At 41.3% G+C, this 18,773-nt stretch overlaps 1 protein-coding gene across 5 annotated transcripts in view; it reads left to right on the top strand.

Moving 5' to 3' along the window:
• nsd3 (nuclear receptor binding SET domain protein 3) overlaps positions 1–18,773 on the top strand; it is a 31,822-nt gene that overhangs the window by 5,107 nt on the left and 7,942 nt on the right. The window contains exons 3-21 of one of the 5 annotated variants that reach the window (XM_022196090.2): positions 28–273; positions 413–575; positions 667–821; positions 1,779–2,417; positions 2,497–2,662; positions 2,761–2,861; positions 3,454–3,499; positions 3,608–3,738; positions 4,665–4,790; positions 4,878–5,004; positions 5,098–5,298; positions 9,535–9,714; positions 10,412–10,558; positions 14,385–14,541; positions 16,221–16,423; positions 16,527–16,639; positions 16,735–16,881; positions 16,997–17,119; positions 18,288–18,404. In XM_022196090.2, the coding sequence (XP_022051782.1) occupies positions 28–273; positions 413–575; positions 667–821; positions 1,779–2,417; positions 2,497–2,662; positions 2,761–2,861; positions 3,454–3,499; positions 3,608–3,738; positions 4,665–4,790; positions 4,878–5,004; positions 5,098–5,298; positions 9,535–9,714; positions 10,412–10,558; positions 14,385–14,541; positions 16,221–16,423; positions 16,527–16,639; positions 16,735–16,881; positions 16,997–17,119; positions 18,288–18,404 (3,288 nt within the window). Of the gene's footprint in view, positions 1–24; positions 274–412; positions 576–666; positions 822–1,778; positions 2,418–2,496; positions 2,663–2,760; positions 2,862–3,453; positions 3,500–3,607; positions 3,739–4,664; positions 4,791–4,877; positions 5,005–5,097; positions 5,299–9,534; positions 9,715–10,411; positions 10,559–14,384; positions 14,542–16,220; positions 16,424–16,526; positions 16,640–16,734; positions 16,882–16,996; positions 17,120–18,287; positions 18,405–18,773 lie in introns of all 5 variants that reach the window. The other 4 variants (XM_022196087.2, XM_022196089.2, XM_022196091.2 and 1 more) reach the window with 4 other exon arrangements.

Raw genomic sequence — 18,773 nt, 5'->3', positions numbered from 1 at the left:
CTTTTTCTATTGTCTCATCTTCAGAAGGAGTCTCAGAAGAACGAGGCCGCTCAGATGCAGCGCAGACATGAGAGGAAGAAGGAGAAGAGGAAAAAGAGTGCGAGGCTGCAGCTGCAGGTCCAGGAACAGAGCCTGGAGTCGAGCCAAACGCAGGCAGGTACCACGGGCCAGACGGAGGACACCCACGTCCAGCCTCAGCCGAAAGAAACGCCGCCGGCCCAGACAGAGAAGCCTCAGAAGACCGTTATCAAAACTGAACCAAAGACGCCGAAGGCAAGAGCTCGATTGTTCATTCTCCAACGCTGTGTGAATCCTTTGCACACCAATCACTTCAGATTGTAGTAAACATGCAGCACTTGACATTTTTTAGGTCCTGAAGACACACCGGTGACTTGTTTGTTTTCATGTTTAGGTTCCGAAGGTCCATCATCCGTCAGTGATCCAAGAGACGGGTTTCTGTAAGGAGTTTGTAATTGGAGACCTGGTGTGGTCCAAGGTGGGCACTTACCCCTGGTGGCCCTGCATGGTCTCCTCTGACCCACAGATGAAGGTCCACACTCGCATCAACACCAGAGGTACGATTAATGCTCAGAATCCACCTGTTTTCTGTGACTGCGTTAAGACATTAATGCTACAACTTGTTTTCCTTCCTGTGCTGCTGTGCAGGCCACAGGGAGTATCACGTCCAGTTCTTTGGCAGCGTCGCTGAGCGAGCGTGGATCCATGAGAAGAGGATAGTCATATACCAGGGGAAGCAACAGTTTGATGAGCTTCAGGCCGACACTCTGCGCAAAACCACAAACCAAGTAGAGAGGAGCAAAGTATGTACAAACACACTGAAGACGTTTAGTCAGACTGATCCAAAATAAAGACAGTGAAAACTCAATTTTAGTTTGTTTTTTTAGATACAGTGGAGGCATTTACTGGGTGAGAGTTCTTAAACTAAATTTAATTAAGTAGCTCAAGAGTCTAAAAAGTCAGACTTTATATATATCATTGATTATTACTTTGGTTTTCTCAACAAAGATGGAGACGTCATACATAACTGTATAGAAATGATCACGCTGTAGTTATAAGTAGAACCCAGTTAATACTACAATTTTGACACTGATCCACTGTTTATATGTATATTTATAACAACTGCTGTGAAATAAAGAATCCCTTCAATGCAAAAATGATGTGAAACAGTCCAAGTATTTTACAGATCAACAATAAAGTCAGAGACACTCAGCTTTGACAGCAGCTTTGGCGCAGCTGCGACAGACATTGAGTTCTTATTTGTTTGTTTAAAAAAGATTTACTTGAAGATATGAAAACTGTATTGTAAAATATACTTTGTGGTGCCAATACTGAGTTTAGAGATGTAATTTAGATTTATGTTCATTACGTATTCTGAAAGAAAAATGAGAAACTCTCTGGGATTTCTTTCAGTAGAAGCGTATTCTGAGCTGTCCTCCAGTTTAGTTTGTGTTCCGCCATCTCATGCCTCATCCTTAAAGGGATTATAAGTAATCTGGACTAAACATCAGTGTTTATATTGCAACAGTTTCTTTTCATCAGCTCCCATACAGTCACTGAATACATTGCCAATTTGAAGGTTTCTTTATCAAATATTGTATATATATGGTATAATATTTACTTAACTCATGCCCTGTATGTCATTAGCATGTTCTTGAAAATGCAAGTAAATGAAATGAAGGCGCTTTGTTAAATAGTCCTACCTATATATGCTATTTAGACCATCATAAGTCATCAGTTTTTGTGTCTTTTGTCTCCAGCTTCTGAAGCCGATCCCTCAGCGTGAGCGCACTCAATGGGAAGTGGGTGTGGGCCACGCCGAGGATGCCTTCGTCATGACACGGCAGGAGCGAATTGACAATTACACCTTCATCTACGTCGACCCAGACCCCGCCGAAGCCCCGCCTAGCAAGAAACCCAACATCAGAGCTGAGAAACGAAGCCGACGCTCCAGCGGCTCCATCAGCTCTGTTGGTAAAAAGGAGGATGCACGTGTGAAGTCACCAGACAGAGAGCAGCCGCCGCGAAGGCAGCTGCCACGGAGACAGTGCAGTGTTACAAACACAGACGACAACGCAAACTCCCAGGCCTCAAGCGAAGAGAAGAACCAGAGGGGGGACCAACGTAAGAGCAGCTCGCCGAAACAGAATGCCGGCTGCGATGCACGAACACGGCAGGACTCGCCACCTCCGGTCAGGGCGTGGAAAACAGCAGCTGCTAGGAAGCTGCTGCCTCTCTCCATCACCATGAAGAGGCTGAATGTGGAGATCACAAAGTGTGACTGGCCTCTCCTGCAGAAAAAAGCTGCTCCATCTCCAAAGAAGGACAAAGAAGAAGAGAACGAGGAGCGAGTGGAGAGAGAGGCCAGGCAGCCCGACCTGGGATACTGCTCACCTGAGGTTGGTACAGCTCAGTCAGACAGAAAAAGCTGTGCATGACAGAGTTATCCTCTGAGGTTAAGTCCAGTGTTGCTTTCAGCAGGACAGCAGAGCTAAACCTGAGCCCAGTCCAGAGGAGGAGGAAGACGGGGATGAAGGGGAGGAAGAGGGGGAGGAGAGGAGAGGCTCCCCTGCTAGTCGGAGGAGCGAGGAGGGAGGGATGCAGCAGACCTCTTCTCCTGGATCACACCACAGTAGTCCTCATGGTTTGTAAAACACCGACATGCAGCGTGTTTAGATGAGGATTTGACTCGAGGAATGACGCTGTGCGACCAGTCAGCTCACTATGTTTTGTGTTTTTCAGGTTCTCAGGAGAGGAAGCTGCAGCGGCGGTCGGTCAGGAGCAGATCTGAGTCAGAGAGAGGCACAGATCCCATCCCTAAGAAGAAAACCAAAAAGGAACAGGTATCAGTCCTCCACAGCTAACCTGACGTTCAGCCCAAATAGTATTATATTGAAAAAAGTGTTGCATACAATTGCAGCATTTCCAGAATGTTATAAACTTCTTTGGTTATATTTCTTATACACTTTTTTTGTCTATGCTGTCAGCGACCAGTGCAAGAAATATTGACTAAATTATAACAAAAAGGTCAAGTATGTAAAACTAAATGAAATATGAGCCAAGACCTTCAGTTGGAGTAACAGCTCTAAGAGTTTGAAGGTTTATCAGATGCCAAAGCTCTGCTAGGGATTTATAATAATATGATGGAAGGTTTTACAACCGCTGGAGACCTGTTTGGGCCACAATAATTTTTCCTGCATCTCATCGTTGTTGGGTAAAGAGTGAAATTACACGTCTGCATTACAATCTAATCTACAAGGAATGCATGTTACAACATATATAATGTCATACTGTGTGAAGGAGCAGCTTATTTTGCACACTGCTGATGTTGGTATATACACGGATTAGAGTGAATTTTCTCACACTGACCTGCCATCACCTAAGTCTCAAAGCTCACCACAATATCCTAAACTTTCACGGTTCCTTTCCTGGCAGGCTGAGATGGCTCCAGAAACCACGCTGAGGACGGGTTCACAGAAAGGTAAGGGATCTTTCTTTCACACCTGCTGTAAACCTGTTAGTGGAAACTCCTTTGCGCCTCTAAAAGGTGAAATCCGTCTTTTCGTTGCCCTTCCATGTTGTCGTTTAGGAGCCAGTGAGATCTCGGATGCGTGCAAGCCTCTGAAGAAGCGAAGCAGAGCGTCAACAGATGTGGAGATGGCTTCATCTCAGTACAGAGACACGTCTGATTCGGACTCAAGAGGCCTCAACGATCCACAGGCAGGTTCAGAAACACACTGATACACAAAGAGGGAAACGCTTAACTGATTAACGTCGCCCACAACCCAATTAAGCTAGCTGTTAGTGGCTTATCAATGCTTATGAAGATATAAATGTGTAAGCATGTGTCAGTGTGGACATGCTACACGTTATTGGATCAGTTTCATTCTACACGATTCAGTCATTGATTAGAAAGTCTTCTATGAGGTTAGGCCTAGATGTCTTTATCTCCATACATTTGTGCTTGATAAAAATGTAGATGATGTATTTATTGTGCTTTGCAGAGGCTTGTTACAGGACAAAAACTATTTTTATGTGCCATTTTTTGAATAGATGTGGTTTAGCTTGTGTTTTAGCCACGTGTTGAAGTAGCCCATTTTCAAAAACAGCAATAATGTATTTTTCAAATGAAGTCACATATGTACTTTCAGTTCTTTTGTTCTAAAATGTTCTATTGGTTTGTGACAAATAAGCAGACATTCCCTAAAAATATATGGATTTTATTAATTACCATGCAGTATTTACCTGGGAAGCACTCAGGCTCAGGGATGTTTACACCACTTGAACTAAATTTATAGGAAAAACTTTTATTCCTTTTATCTTTATCATCTCTCTTTAACTTTGCCTTTTTTGTTAATAGCTAATAAAAATTCAATGCTTTGACTTCTCAAAGGTGAACATTTTGCTGCTCTTTTATTCATTAAAGATTGTTTTGGTTATCATTGGGTTTTGTCCTACTGTGTCAATGACAAGCAGAGGTTTTCTTTATTATTTTACAAACCAAACAGTTAATATTCACATTCATTAATGGGAAGGAGATTTTGTTGCAGCCTTTATCACACCATACATTAGTAAAGATATTTATTTACACACATTTCAAGAGTAATTAAGCACAGTGGCTGACATTTGCTGTGTCTGCGCTCCAGAGTTTATTCGGGAAGAGTCTTGACAGTCCAGCAGCAGCAGATGCAGACGCTTCAGACACTCAGTCGGTGGACTCCGGTTTATCCCGTCAGGACAGCAGCACTGGGAAGAGAGACACCGTGTGCCAGGTCAGTGGTGCTGATGACTCATCACCTGAAAGCTCACGGGCACTGATTTGTGTGATGTTGTAACTATCCTTGTGTGTTTTTGTGCAGATCTGTGAGGTGTATGGCGAAGGTTTGGTGGTGTGTGAAGGTGAATGCAGCAGACAGTTTCACCTGGAGTGTCTTGGTTTGTCGTCCCCACCTGAAGGCAGATTCACCTGCCTGGAATGTAGAAATGGTGAGTGAATCAGAATATAACTGCATCTTCACTGGTACTTCTGTTGTGTTCAGCTCTGTAGCTATAACTGACTCACTGTTATTCCTTTTCTAGGCAATCATCCTTGTTTTAGCTGTAAAGCAGCGGGCCGGGAGGTGACCCGCTGCTCTGTGTCTGGATGTGGTTGTTACTACCATGAGGATTGTGTGCGTAAACTCCCGGGCGCCACCAGCAGCTCCGGTGGAGGCTTCACCTGCCCTCAGCACAGCTGCTCAACCTGCTGCCTGGAGAGGGACCTGCAGCGAGCCAGTAAAGGTAAAACAGCATCTGCTTTATATTTTGACTTCTCTGGTTTCTTGTTAGCCGGTGCTACGTCAGTAAAATGTAAAGAGAATAAATGAAACTCCAAACCTTCGTTATGAGTTGCATTTGAGGCTTCATAGCTGAAATCAGTCACAACAAGCAACAGAAAAAAGCTCAAATTCTGTGAATCAAAATGTTCAAGGGTCTATTTCCTTCATAAAAACATGTAAGATTGCAGTGCAAGAGGAAGAAATAAGACATCAAGTGCTTTTCTTTAAGGAAATTAGATTGAGAAAGAGAGAACTGCCCAAAAAAGTGATGCTTACTATGTGCAGCATTTCTTGTAGAATATTATGATAGAGCCTTGCTGTACGCATTCAGTTCCACCTCAGCTGAAAGTGCTCTATTTGGTTTGAGATGAAGGGCACCTAGAGGCTGTAGATCACTGCAGAAGTAATTGCTACATTCCAGAAAATGTCTCTCAATGATGGCGCAGTATCCTGTTTGAAATGGGCAATCTGAAAAAGGAATGAGATGCACTGCGGCTCTGACAAAGATCAAGTGTCTTTAGGTTTTGAAATGACTCTCAAATCCGAATGTGTTAAAAATCTGTACAGAAAAGTTCAAACATTTTACTCTGTGATACCATCAGCTGCTGTTTGTACCTCTGACACTACAGACGATTCATGCGTTTTGTGCTTTCATTCTGACCATAAAGAAATGACGACACAGTAGTTCAGCATTTCTAGAAAGGAAGTAAGTGAAATCTGAATCTCACACTTCTGCAACCACTGCATTTTTACATAATAACAGAAATTCCCCTCGGGACATGACTGAAATAACATCCTTCAGCGAATTATGTTGTATCTACTGATGAGTCAAAACATTATGATCACTCACAGAGGAAGCAAAGAACTGATTATCATCCAACACTGCGCATGTCAGGGCCTGGGATATACTGGATGTGGGATGCAGGTGTAAAGACCTGAGAGCATTTGACAAGAGCCACATTGTTCTGGTTAAATTACTGGATCGAGTCTTGAGCTGAGACAAACCATGTGCTGGTGACAGTGTTTGGACAATGCAAGGCAGTAGACCAACAACATATTGAGCATTGTTTGAGCATCTGAAGGACAAGTCTATTGTAAATTCAAACCCAACAGGAGAGAATTGTGGCTGTTTTCTGCAGAATCTGTCTGCACAATCCAAAATGGTGACTTCCAGCCTTTCTGACTTGTAATCTTTCTCTGTTTGGGGCCTATTGTCACATTTAGGTGTTGATGAGTTGTTAACGGATCACGCATAACCACTGACCTAGAGGTAGTTGTAGTTCTGAGGTCAGTGGGAGGTCATAGCCCAGTTGTTAGACATGCTGAACACATTTGTACGAAGCAAAATTTACATAGCTGGGATTTCTTTGCCTTTGGTTCTGCAGACCTAAAACACGGAGGTTACCAGTATCACGACAGTTATGAACTTTATTGTTAACCCGAGTTTTACGGTCATTAGGCTGTTTGAGCTCCTGTGAAAAGGGACATTTTGATGCGTCGTTTGAGTTTTCATCTACACAAAATGGACCAACTGCATGCTGCCTACTGTAACAGAGAGCTGTGAAGAATATAAACATTATTTGGGGTGAAAAATGCTGCTACTGCAAGTAATGCTGGTAGAAAATTGTTAATGGTGTAAGTTAATATGTTGTTTTTTACCACTCGGTGCACTCTTAGTGCATCTGCTTGTTTCTAATGTAACAGCTGCACATTAAAGCTCTTAAACTTTTAACTTCATCCATTAAAACATGATTCTCTAGAAATGCATTAGCTGTGACGCTGACCCAAAATGATTGAAATTGCTTACGTTTCAGGCTAAATCCAAGTGAAATTCATGGTATTGACTGAATATTTTCTGTGATAAATATCAGCAGACTTGTCAGTTTTCTAATTTGTGCTCTATTAGCAGTGCTGCTAGAAGTGTAGAACAGACTTTGCAGCACATCAGGACCAAGTGTCGAAACATATTTATGTATTTTCTGCATCACCAACTGAATCTAGGTTCCTGTGGCAACGAAACACATATGGTTTTGTGACTGTAGCTGAACGTCTTTGTTCAGTGGCGTTACAAATGTACAGCTCAATGTGCAACTGAGAGTCTGTACCGCTCAGAGAGAATATTGTCAGATAAAGAACTGTTGTGAAAAGGAGACGCATCTTACAGCCGATTTAAATCCCAAACTCCAAACAATAACTGCCTTTGACACAGGCTGGCTGTGTAGCATCAGTTACCATGGTGATCAAGCCACCTTTATGCCACTGAAAACTCTGGATTTATGTTCAGCATACCTCACTAACCCATTAATCTCGTTTCGTAGCACAGCCCTCAGATCTACTCCAGAAGTACCTTTGTGTTCACCTTTATCTGGAAGACCCATGTTGAAAAATGTGTTCTCGTAGAGATTATACTTTCTTCCACAGACTCGGGGTGGATGGGATGGACCAGAGGATTATGTTTTTATTCTGCCAAGCAGTTTTAAGGAACACAATCGAGTATGGGATGTGAACATGGTATGGCAATCTCACTGCACAGTGAAAGTCTGAGCTTGTCGGCTGATACAGGCTGCAGGAAGGTTATAGAGAGGGATGAACATCATTCCCTTCAGTCGATATATGATCACACAGAAAACAACCATCTCATGTTCTCCACACTGAGTATGAGCTCGTATGTTCTGCACCCCAACGTAAACGCAGCCTGCCTCAGTTAACATTTTACACAGTGCTGATTGAGGTTGTGTGTTGGTTTTATGATGTTGTTTTCAGTTTTTATCGCTGGCTGTATAATATGTGCATTATGTTTATGTATATATGATTTGCAATGGAGGCAGCTTTACATGAGAAGCATTTGAATCCAAGACAAATTTCCTCACGGAAACAAAAATAAATCATGTCGTGTTGTACGCTTTTCTTCTCGGATCATTTGAATTAAATGACAGTTTCAAACATTTTCTCAAGCTGAAGCGTTTTTTTTTCCCGCTTCATTTCGCATTTCACAACCTGCTAGATTTTTCTGTGACCCCTCGAGTTCACAAGTGTGAATCTTTATTATCGAACCATGTTTTGCTCTTTTGCCTTGTTTTCATAGTTGCAATAAGTGCTTTTTTCATGAAACATTTCAAGTCATTTTTAAGTTCTGTGAGCAATGCAAACCAAATCTTGTTCACAGACAGATATTAGATCATATCTGCACGTAACTGGATGCCAACAGAGTGAAGTGAGAAAACATTGTTTGTAATTTGGGTGTTTTAAGTCTTTAAAAATAATTTTAACCAGAGTTAAAAGACGTTGACAGAACTCCAAAATGTATTTTATGCAGTCCTGTATAGAAAGTTAAAATGCCATAAATTATACAAAACAAAAGAATCGACACAAGTTTATTTTCTTTGATTTTTTTTATTTTATAAAATACTGAATTAAGAGGAATCGGCTTGTTAAAAATTTTCCAAGTGCCTACAAGTGTTGTCAGTATCGAAAAGAAAGATAATTCTACACACTATAGATATTTTACAACTTATATATTTTTGGTTTATTTCCATACCCGTGTCCTTTCTGCTCTGTCCATGAATCCCTGAATTATTGTCACATCATGACTGAGTCAGACATGGCTTCTTGGTTGTGCTGAGGAGCGCAAAAGTTTTTTTTACAGAATGTGGTTGGAAATGTTTAAATGAGATATGTAGTTTTAACTATTTTGTTGAAATTTCACATATTTAAGCTTAGATTTAGTTAAATGTCCTGACAGAACGTTGCATCACAGTACTGTTAGACAATTGAAAATCCAATAATTCTTTTTGATTTTTGTAGTTTCTTGCCCTAATAATGGACCTAATTTTGTCAGTGTTTGAAAACGATAACATGCCTTTTAAACCTGCTGGCTGGGTTTGGGGATTCAGAGAGTTGAAGGACATTTAAGCTCAAAGGGAAATTGTTAAAACTTTGTACTTGAGTCTTGATTATCTGGCCACCAAAATATTTCCACGTGGTTTTTCCTTTTAATTTTAATTACAGCTGGAACCCATAAAGGAATATGACCTAAATCCTTATAAGGACTCTGCAGTGGAAGAGCGTGAGCAGCATTACACTGTACTGTGTCTTAGCCATATGTGATCGCAGCTCACAGGAACATTGTTGAAAAGTCACCGCACCAGTCTGCAATAAACTCAAAGCCATTTCTCCCTCTTCTTTTGCTTCCCTGCAGGTCGCTTGATTCGCTGTATCCGCTGTCCGTTGGCGTATCACACGGGCGACAGCTGCGTGGCGGCGGGCAGCGTCATCATCACCCATCACATCATGATCTGCAGCAACCACGGCAGCGCCAAAAGGAACGGCCTCCTCAGCTCCCCGGTCAACGTGGGATGGTGCTTTTTATGTGCCAGAGGTAAGCTTCCTCAGCTGTACACACTAACTGCCTTCCTCCCCTGATAGAGCAGTGGCCTCGAACTGACGGAGCAGGCACATGCAGAAGCTCTTAATTTCACCAGATTTGGTGATTTTACCTCCACTGACAAACAACAACATCAGTCCTTCTTACTTTACCTTCACACTAGAGCATCAGTGGGACCAGATCGCCCTCCATGACTGTAGTTTTTATAACCACTTTTTGATACATCTCATGAGTGAAAACTGAAACCTCACATGCTGTGTTTAGCTATCTTTAATATTACATGTTTCATGTGTTGCTCATGAATAGCGGTGCTGTGGAATGTAATGTTTGTTTTCCATCACGATACTAATACTATGAATGATTCAGGCTGCTACACTGCACTCCACTTAAACAATCACGCCTGTCCTGAATGCTGATGAGAGATAAAACACAGGACTTTCACCCTTTTCCACGACTTTTAGCCAGTTTAGATCTGATATGTAACAGTAAGTTGAGTGCACTGTTTGGCCTCTTTGTGTTGGGACGAATTTGTTTTACTTTTTTTTGTGTGTTACAACTGTGTGTGTGTGTGTTTGTGTGTGTGGGTATGTAAAACTGTGCGTATGTGTTTGTTCTTTCTCTTTTGTGAATTTTGGGTAATTTCGAGTTTGACTGCGGCTCACCCCCGTCTCTTCCTGTGTGTCTTGTGTAGGGCTGTTAGTGCAAGACCTTACTGACACCATATTAAGTTCATATGCCTATAAGTCCCACTACCTTCTGACTGAGTCAAATCGTGCTGAGTTGAAATTACCTATGATTCCCTCTCCTTCGTCAGCTACCAAAAAGAATGTTGGGAAAGGTAACTGAACAGTTTTTCTCTTTCTCCTTTGTCCCACTGGTCTGTGTTTGTGTTGTGCCTGCTCCCATCCTGATTCAGTTTCCCCTTTTTTTTTTTTTTTTTTTTTTGCATACGTCTTTCATTTCAAAGCCTTGAGGTGCAAAGTTAATTAACTGATTAAACATGCAGTTAATTTTAATGCAGAGTGGCGCAAAGTAACTTCAGCCGAGTTCCCTAACACATTAACAGATAACAGTGGGCCTCATGCAAGAACGGTTTTGTATTCTGGGACAGATTCACCAGGTACACCTGTTGTAATTTGGTCTTTTTAACAATCCACAGGTCACAATGGAAAAGCACAGGTGTAGATGTAATTCGTGGTAGCTGTTTCACCTTCAGAGTCTTGTTATTGCGCCTGCTGGCTCTCTGCCGCACTGTCATGGCCGACTGAGACACTTGAATAGAGCAGAGCCATTGTTAATGTTATTAGTGACATCTGTGCTTTCCCCACTATGACAAGTTGAAATGTCTGCTGTGAAAAGACTTTCTGCTCCTGTCACCCTGATGAATGTCGCCTGTTCACTGCATCATTAGCATAATCACAGTCTAAAGCTTCATTTGTGGGCAAGAGTTAAAAAGAAAAGCAATTATGTTGGAAATTGGGAGAAAAAAATCAGATGGCTGTGTTATAAGAGAGCCAGAAACCAAAATATGAAGTAGATGACAGAGAGGTGTTGTCAGAACAGCGCTGTACTGAGGCGGTAATGAAGAAGGATTATTGTCGTAAATATTCAGAACTCAAGGTGCACTTAAGCCTTTTTTGCAAAGGACTAGTATTACCTGGGGTCCTCTAATTTGTAATAACTGTGTATGTCATTTGTGAGTTTGAGATTTCCATAATTTGTAAAGTAATAATTCCGTCACTCATTTCACCAAACAGGTCCTGTGATAATAATTAATCTCTTGAAAATCAGCGTCTCAGTGATTTTTAAAAACATTTTACAAGTTATTTTTGTTTTTTCTCTGCACCTTTCTTCTGCCTCTTTGTGAGGCTGCGTTGCCAATTATAAACGAAAGTCTGAACAGCATTTTGGGTGCAAATTTATGAGGCTCATGTTGCTACACAGCATGGAGACCCATTTACAGAAAGAGCTCAGATCCATCACAAAATGATTAGATGAATGGCAGCAGGCAGAATGCGGCACTTTGCTGTCTTTCAGCAGGCTGAACTGTTTTTAAGTGGCAGCCTGTTAATATGAAATTATCCACAGCTAAATCTCATGCAAATGCACCACACAAATAATAATTTCTAAATCACACGAGTCTCCAGGTAGCACTAGTCCTCCACAAATATGGCTTTTCTTAGCCTTTGCCTGTAACTTTCAGCATTAGCATCCTTCTACAGCAGGTGAACAGTGACCTACACACCGGGCAGCTAGTCAGAAAGTGTTACACCTGTCACTATTAGTGCTAAATGCGATGTTTATTACAGTGTGCAGAACTGTGCAAAAGCTTTAGGTAGTAAAAGTAAGATAAAGATGCAAATAGTTTTTATGCATCAATAAATTGCTGTTTGGAGAACAAAAGTCACTGAAATCATTATCAGATGTGTCCATACTTCACCTTTAAAACAGCAGTAGTTCCCCTTTGTGCTCTTGTGCACAGTTTTATTAAGGCTTTTAGAAACTCCAGTTTTTCTGTGGATTTAGGCTCTCACCTGCACTTTTCACAGAGATAATGCTGAAATTCTGTAAAAAATAGAGCCCCTCGTAATGCCACTGTTGCTGACCTTTGCTCATTCACGTTGAACGAAACAAGCCGGTGCATCTTGTAACATGACGGCTCTCCTAAATCAGACATGTAGCGTGTAACACAACAGCATCAATGTCCAGCATTGCATGTCCCACCATGCTAGCTCAGGTGTCAATTTGACTTCTTTCCTACCTCTGCTGCCCACAGAAAGGCACAACAGCAATTCCATCTCTTTGTTCTAGACAGCTTTGAATAGACATTGTAAAGGAGTCCAAATTACTCCATGATATTTAGAGATCTGTTACCGGATGCCCTCTCTGTATTGTCAATAAAGGCAGTTTTATATATGGAAACTTCTTGTCTCATTCTACACCATAAATTTGACCAGTTGGAGGCCTTCCTGATGGTTTTAATGTCATGGATAAGTGTCTAAACATTGGAAACGCTTTAAAATTTTGCACAGTACTCTATGGTCAAAATAGGAATACTGAAGTTTGAAATGGAAGTTAGGTGCCATAAAATAAAGTCCATAACCTTCAAGGGGAGCTCAATCAAGAGGACATAGCAGTACAAGCATGGCTATCTCTCAGCAGGGCAATAGATGGCAGAATATTTACCAAATATTATTATTCAAATAAAATCTTGTCCAAGAACCGCCTCAGTAAAATGCCAAACTATAATGATTTGGTTTATTGTTGTAATTCATTTCTATTTTAATTCTGCTTTTAATTATAGTTATTTAAACAAGAGGATGTGGTGAAGTCGTATCTGTACATGACAGATCTCAGCTGTTCAATAATTTTTTTTCCCGTTCATATCCGAGTGAATGTGACGATGCCTGACCTTTGTCTGGCTCCAATCTTGTATGAGTGGTTCTTGCACGAGGCCCGTTGTGCGATTGGTTGTGCATGAACAATCAATCTGGATATACAACTTTGCAAAAATGTTGCTATGTACAAGATCAAACAGTTTCTGTGCTGGGAAAATGTAATTCGTCTTCAAACCTCCAGTGTGATGCCCTGATGCTGGATGCTCTGGGTTGGTTCCGGTTCTGTCTGTGGTTTGTGGAGCTTATCACTGCTGGAGGCGCACTGCTTCTCTGCTTCAGCACTCTGGGCTTGTTATTGATTTGAAAAGCCTCGTCCAGCCTCACCTCTTTTATGCTGACTGCAACTAAGTTTTGGTTTTTGACCGAAATTTTCAGATGATCTGATGTCCCCTCATTTCCTTGAGCTTTGACCTGCCTTGGATGGAATATAAACCAATCCGTACTAGATTTGCAAAAGTGAAAATTAATGTCAGTATGGCAGTTATTTAAACAATGAAAACAAAAGCATTTTGGAAATTTCACTGTGTCAAAGCATGATTCCATGCAAGCAGGTCTGTGCAGGTTGTGATATGTGTGATGGGAAACGTTTGCCTTACTGGCAGGACTGCATGCCTGCTTTTTGCCAATAATTTGTTATTTGAGTAAAACCCTGATTCACTGTGAACTTGCTGGCTGATTTTATTCCGGTGCTGCCGCATGTATTTCCCACAGACTGGTCTTGGTACAGTGCTCTGAATCTGATTGCCAGACATGCTGTAACTGTTGCAATATGAAGATGAAACCAACCTGACAACCTCGTGCAGGGTTTTCAAACCCTTCTTAGTCTTTTTCCTGCAGTCACAGGAGCCTTCACTCAAACAAAAAAAGCTCCTGGCCTTAGTTTCCATTCTAAATAATAACCATATATTATTGTAGCTTCAGAAACAATTGTGTTCCCTACACTGCTGAGCTAATATTAGCTGTTAAAAAACCTGATTTTATTCTGTATTTGTAGACTTCATAGTATTCATAAACTTTTTAGGCTTGTCTGCAAATGAGATTCAGAGTTTGTCCAGGTATGAAGGTGCATCACCTAATCATGAAATCCTCCTCTCTTTGCATACCCACCCACTCACAACGCATGCACACACACTCACACCCACGCACACTCATACATGTACATACACACACACACACACACACACACACACACACACACACACACACACACACACACACACACACACACACACAAAAACATGCATATGTACATCCATACAAATGTAGGAGGCAAGTTGCTGTGCTGCGACTCATGCCCGGCTTCCTTCCACCCGGAGTGTCTGGAGATGGAGATGCCGGAGGGCTCGTGGTCCTGCAGTGATTGCAGGGCAGGGAAGAAACCTCACTACAAACAAATTGTCTGGGTCAAACTGGGCAACTACAGGTAGGCTGAGAGCACTGATTATGGACTGCTGAAGGTTGTGCAACTGTCAGTTTGTCTGTGTTTTTCATGTCGCCAAAAAATCCCATAAAAAGGCCAAACCTAGTAATAAATTGATCTAATTTCTCTGTGCCAAAGTCGTCCATTGTTGTTTGTGTGCAGAAACACTGAAGAGACTCGCCCTGTTGTACCGAGAAACATGAGCACTGTAGTTTATTCTGAAGCAATCCCACGTCAACACTTTTGGTTCTACAAGTCTGCTGAAAAAAGTAGTGCCGAACATCAACTGTTTACTTCTGTTCAACCCTCAGAACTGGGCAGTTTCTGGGTATTTTTCTTCCGTTTTCTAACTCACTGTAGACTCAGTCTTCACTGCAATGTAAAGTCCTTCATCTCTATTGCAAAACCACAACCATGGCTGGAAGTACAGACAGCTCAAAAATATCTTCTGCGCAATATGCTAATGTCGTAAATCACCGAAAGAAAGAAAAAGCAAAGGTTGAATTTCTGTAATTATTAATTTTCCAAAACTTGAAATTAATTCATATCGACATGCAAACATTGTCCACAGGTGTTGCCAGAAATACCGACTTTTTTTTTATACTATTTACATTTTTAATTTGTTTCCATATTAGCCTCTTATCTGCTGTGCGTCAACACAGTCTGTAAATCCGCCCAGTTCAACCAAAAATTCCCTCAATGTTTTTTTTCACGCGTCTGTTTATCACAGCTGAGTCACTAGTGGCTTCTCAGTTGTGCCAAAGAGTGCAGAGTTTTATGCTTTTTTTTTTTAAAGAATCTTGTCAGTGAAAGAAATTTATTTTTGGCAAATCTTTATAAGAGGTATCTAGAATAATGCCATTTTGATTAAATAAAATTATTTTGTTAATTTTTTTTTCAGAAATAACTATACCTTTCAAACTTTCCCAGGTATTTTGAGGTTCTGAGGGTTAAGTAGCTTTTTCTGACAGCTGATTTAAAAAGTTAAACTACATATTTGTGCCCCATTTGCTTCTCCTCAGTAGGAACACATGGCCCTTAGGCTGCCAGCTGCACATGGGCTGAGGCTAATAGATAATTTGGCCTTTTTATAGCGTCAGTAGACATGAACTAAACTGCTGAAAAATGTCACCAGTCTTATTCTTTTAAGTTCATTGCAACGAATTAGCCTTAAACCGCACACGGAAACAGAATGTGACGCCATATTATCGATTCACATGTTCAGAAAGTCATGTGCCGATCACAGCAGTGGTGTTTTCTTTTGTCATGCTTTAAGCAATTCTCTTTGCCATTTAAATCACAGTTTGCAGTCTGCTGTCGTGGTGCTACTGGGAATAGGACACAAATCATTTCATTCTAATGTTGGAAAATGATTTTGTGCCTCAAATCAGTATTTTTTGGGGTAAAACATACAGATCTCACAGGTCAGAGTTAAACATTTGTAATTTTGAAAAAAATTGAAGGAACTTATTTTTGCTGCCAGAAACACATTTTTAAAAATAATTATTCACTTTTAGAAGCAAAAAGAGAGAATTATATTTTGAATACATTGTTATCAAGTGTGAGACTACCTTCAGGCTGTAATAACTTTAGGTTAAATGTTCTGTGATTGGTTGTTAACACTCTTCTCCATTCTCACTTTTCCTCCCCTTCTCACTCACTAATGTCTCGCTTCCTGGCAGGTGGTGGCCAGCAGAGATCTGCAACCCTCGCTTGGTACCATCAAACATTCAGAGCCTTCGCCACGATATCGGTGACTTCCCCGTCTTCTTCTTCGGCTCCCACGACTACTACTGGATCAACCAGGGCCGCGTCTTCCCCTACGTGGAGAACGACAAGAACTTTGTCACGGGTCAGATCAACATCAACAAAACCTTCAAGAAAGGTAACTCATCCCTAGAAAGTTTCCTCTTGCATGATGACAAATCTGCTCTGATTTCGTCCTTTTAAGAAAAGATGAAATTCTGAGAGATTGTTTAATGTTTCAGCTCTGGAGGAAGCAGCCCGACGCTTTCAGGAGCTGAAGGCACAGAGGGAGAGCAGGGAGGCTTTAGAGCAGGAGCGCAACTCTCGCAAACCTCCACCGTACAAATTCATCAAGGTAATGTGATTTTAACATCTCACCGACGACAGAAATGATTGAAGCTAAAGTTAAATCCTCAGTGTTTTTACCTGTTCTGTGTTTTCTTGTGTCAGTCCAACAAGCCAGTGGGGAAAGTGCAGATGCACATAGCCGATTTGTCAGAAATCCCACGATGCAACTGCAGATCAACAGATGAGCATCCCTGCAGCCTCGACTCACAGTGTCTCAACCGCATGCTGCAGTACGAGTGTCACCCACAGGTCAGTGTGCAGACATGCTATTGTTTGTTTAGCTGATTTCTTAATTAGATTTAAAAATCATATTAAAAAAAACTGTGAGAATCTGCACCTCTGACCTTTATGTTTTTCTGATCAGGTGTGTCCCTCAGGAGACAACTGTGAGAATCAGTGTTTCTCCAAGCGGCTTTACGCAGAAACCGAGGTCATAAAGACAGACGGGCGTGGCTGGGGCCTCAGGACGAACCAGGCTCTTAGGAAGGTGGGTACTGTTAAGGATTTCTTGTATCAGAAACAGTGCAAGTCAAGGTTTGCACTGTTTGGAGACACGTAGGGATTAAAAGGCGACCAGCATATCTTCTCATGAAGAGGTCTGTGTGAACTTTCTTTCGCTGAATGACACATAAAAGCAGAAAGCTTTTCATTCCGGTATTGAAACCATCAAAGGAGTTTTTTTTTTTAAATTTGGGGCATTCACATATCGGCAGGGCGGCTACGATTTGAGCTTGTGTGAAAAGAGATCAAATGTCAGTGAGAAAGATTCACACAAAGACCTCATGTTTCACACTTTGGTTCCTGTTTTTTGATCTTTCATTAGATAAACCTCATTTCAAACATGCACTCCTTTCAGTTAATCTGACAGCCCCTGAACGTGTCTGAATTAACACCCTGGTCACTTCGCTGTAAAAGCCACTTTCTTCTCACTTCTGTATCACTTTCAACACAACACAAGTCTAAACTGCATGTAGTCAGATCAGTGGAGAGCCACGGACAATATTACAATGTACTGATGTTGGATGTTATGTACAGTGGATGACACAAGAGTTTAGGATGTGACACTAGCTGGAGAATGTCTTGAACAGCAACAACACATGGAGGAAACTCCCCTGGAATGCATTCATGTTCATCCACCGTATTGTAGGAAAACATCTAAGAAAATTCTGTCTTCAAACATTTTTTTGTCACTTGACATACTGTCCAGTTATGCACATATGTTCACTGTTGTGGTTATGTCTAAATATATAAGGAAAGCTATGAGGAAGTCAATACTTTTACCTTAAAAGGCTAGTAAAGCCACATGTTTGTCTGAAAAGGGCCTCAGCAAGAACAGAATGGTAGGAGAAGAGAGATGAAGGACATTTGATCAAGTTCCAGCCAACTGTGGCTGACCTTCACAGCGCTGAATCTCAGGTGCCAGTACTGCAGCAGTTTCCCAACACAGAAACACACGATACATAAACCCTGAGTGACTGTATTTAAAGTTGGAAACTGCCTTGATCTTCTAGTTTTATAGCTGATAACATAATGATGAAAAGCTCACAGGGTCAGTAGATCTCACATGAATGTGTCCTGTTGAATTATCTCTCACAGTTATTCCAATTTAAAGTAATTTTAAATAATAAAAATGTGATTGTTTTTGTTTTCTCCAGGGCGACTTTGTGACGGAGTACGTGGGAGAGGTGATCGACTCAGAGGAGTGCCAGCAGCGAATCAAACGCGCCCATGAGAACCATGTGACCAACTTCTATATGCTCACCCTCACCAAGGTACCTCAAGTGATGCAGACAAACACAAGGATGCCACAGTAAAAAAAAACTACAGATTTTGATAGACCTGCACCTCCTTTCCACATAGCTCTGTATTCACATACGACTCAAATGTTACTCCATTCATTCCTATGAGAGCCTTCGTGATCTCTGACATGTTTGTGAAACTCCTTCTTAGAAGCCGGATTTTGCTTCAAGTAAAAATTTGAGAGACCGGATTGTGTTTTCCAGAAAGTTGAAAAAATGAATTCAGACAGTTCAGCTGTTCGCTGGTCAAGTCATGTAAATTTATAATTACAAAATAAACTAGTTTAACATGTGCTAGCTGTGTAACATACAGAGAACAAACATGCTAGAGTGCTTCATACA

The sequence above is a fragment of the Acanthochromis polyacanthus genome, chromosome 7, assembly GCF_021347895.1.
Source record: "Acanthochromis polyacanthus isolate Apoly-LR-REF ecotype Palm Island chromosome 7, KAUST_Apoly_ChrSc, whole genome shotgun sequence".
NCBI classification, from domain to species: Eukaryota; Metazoa; Chordata; class Actinopteri; family Pomacentridae; genus Acanthochromis; species Acanthochromis polyacanthus.
Note: the sequence above shows the minus strand (reverse complement) of the source record. Positions and strands in the feature narration are given on the sequence as shown.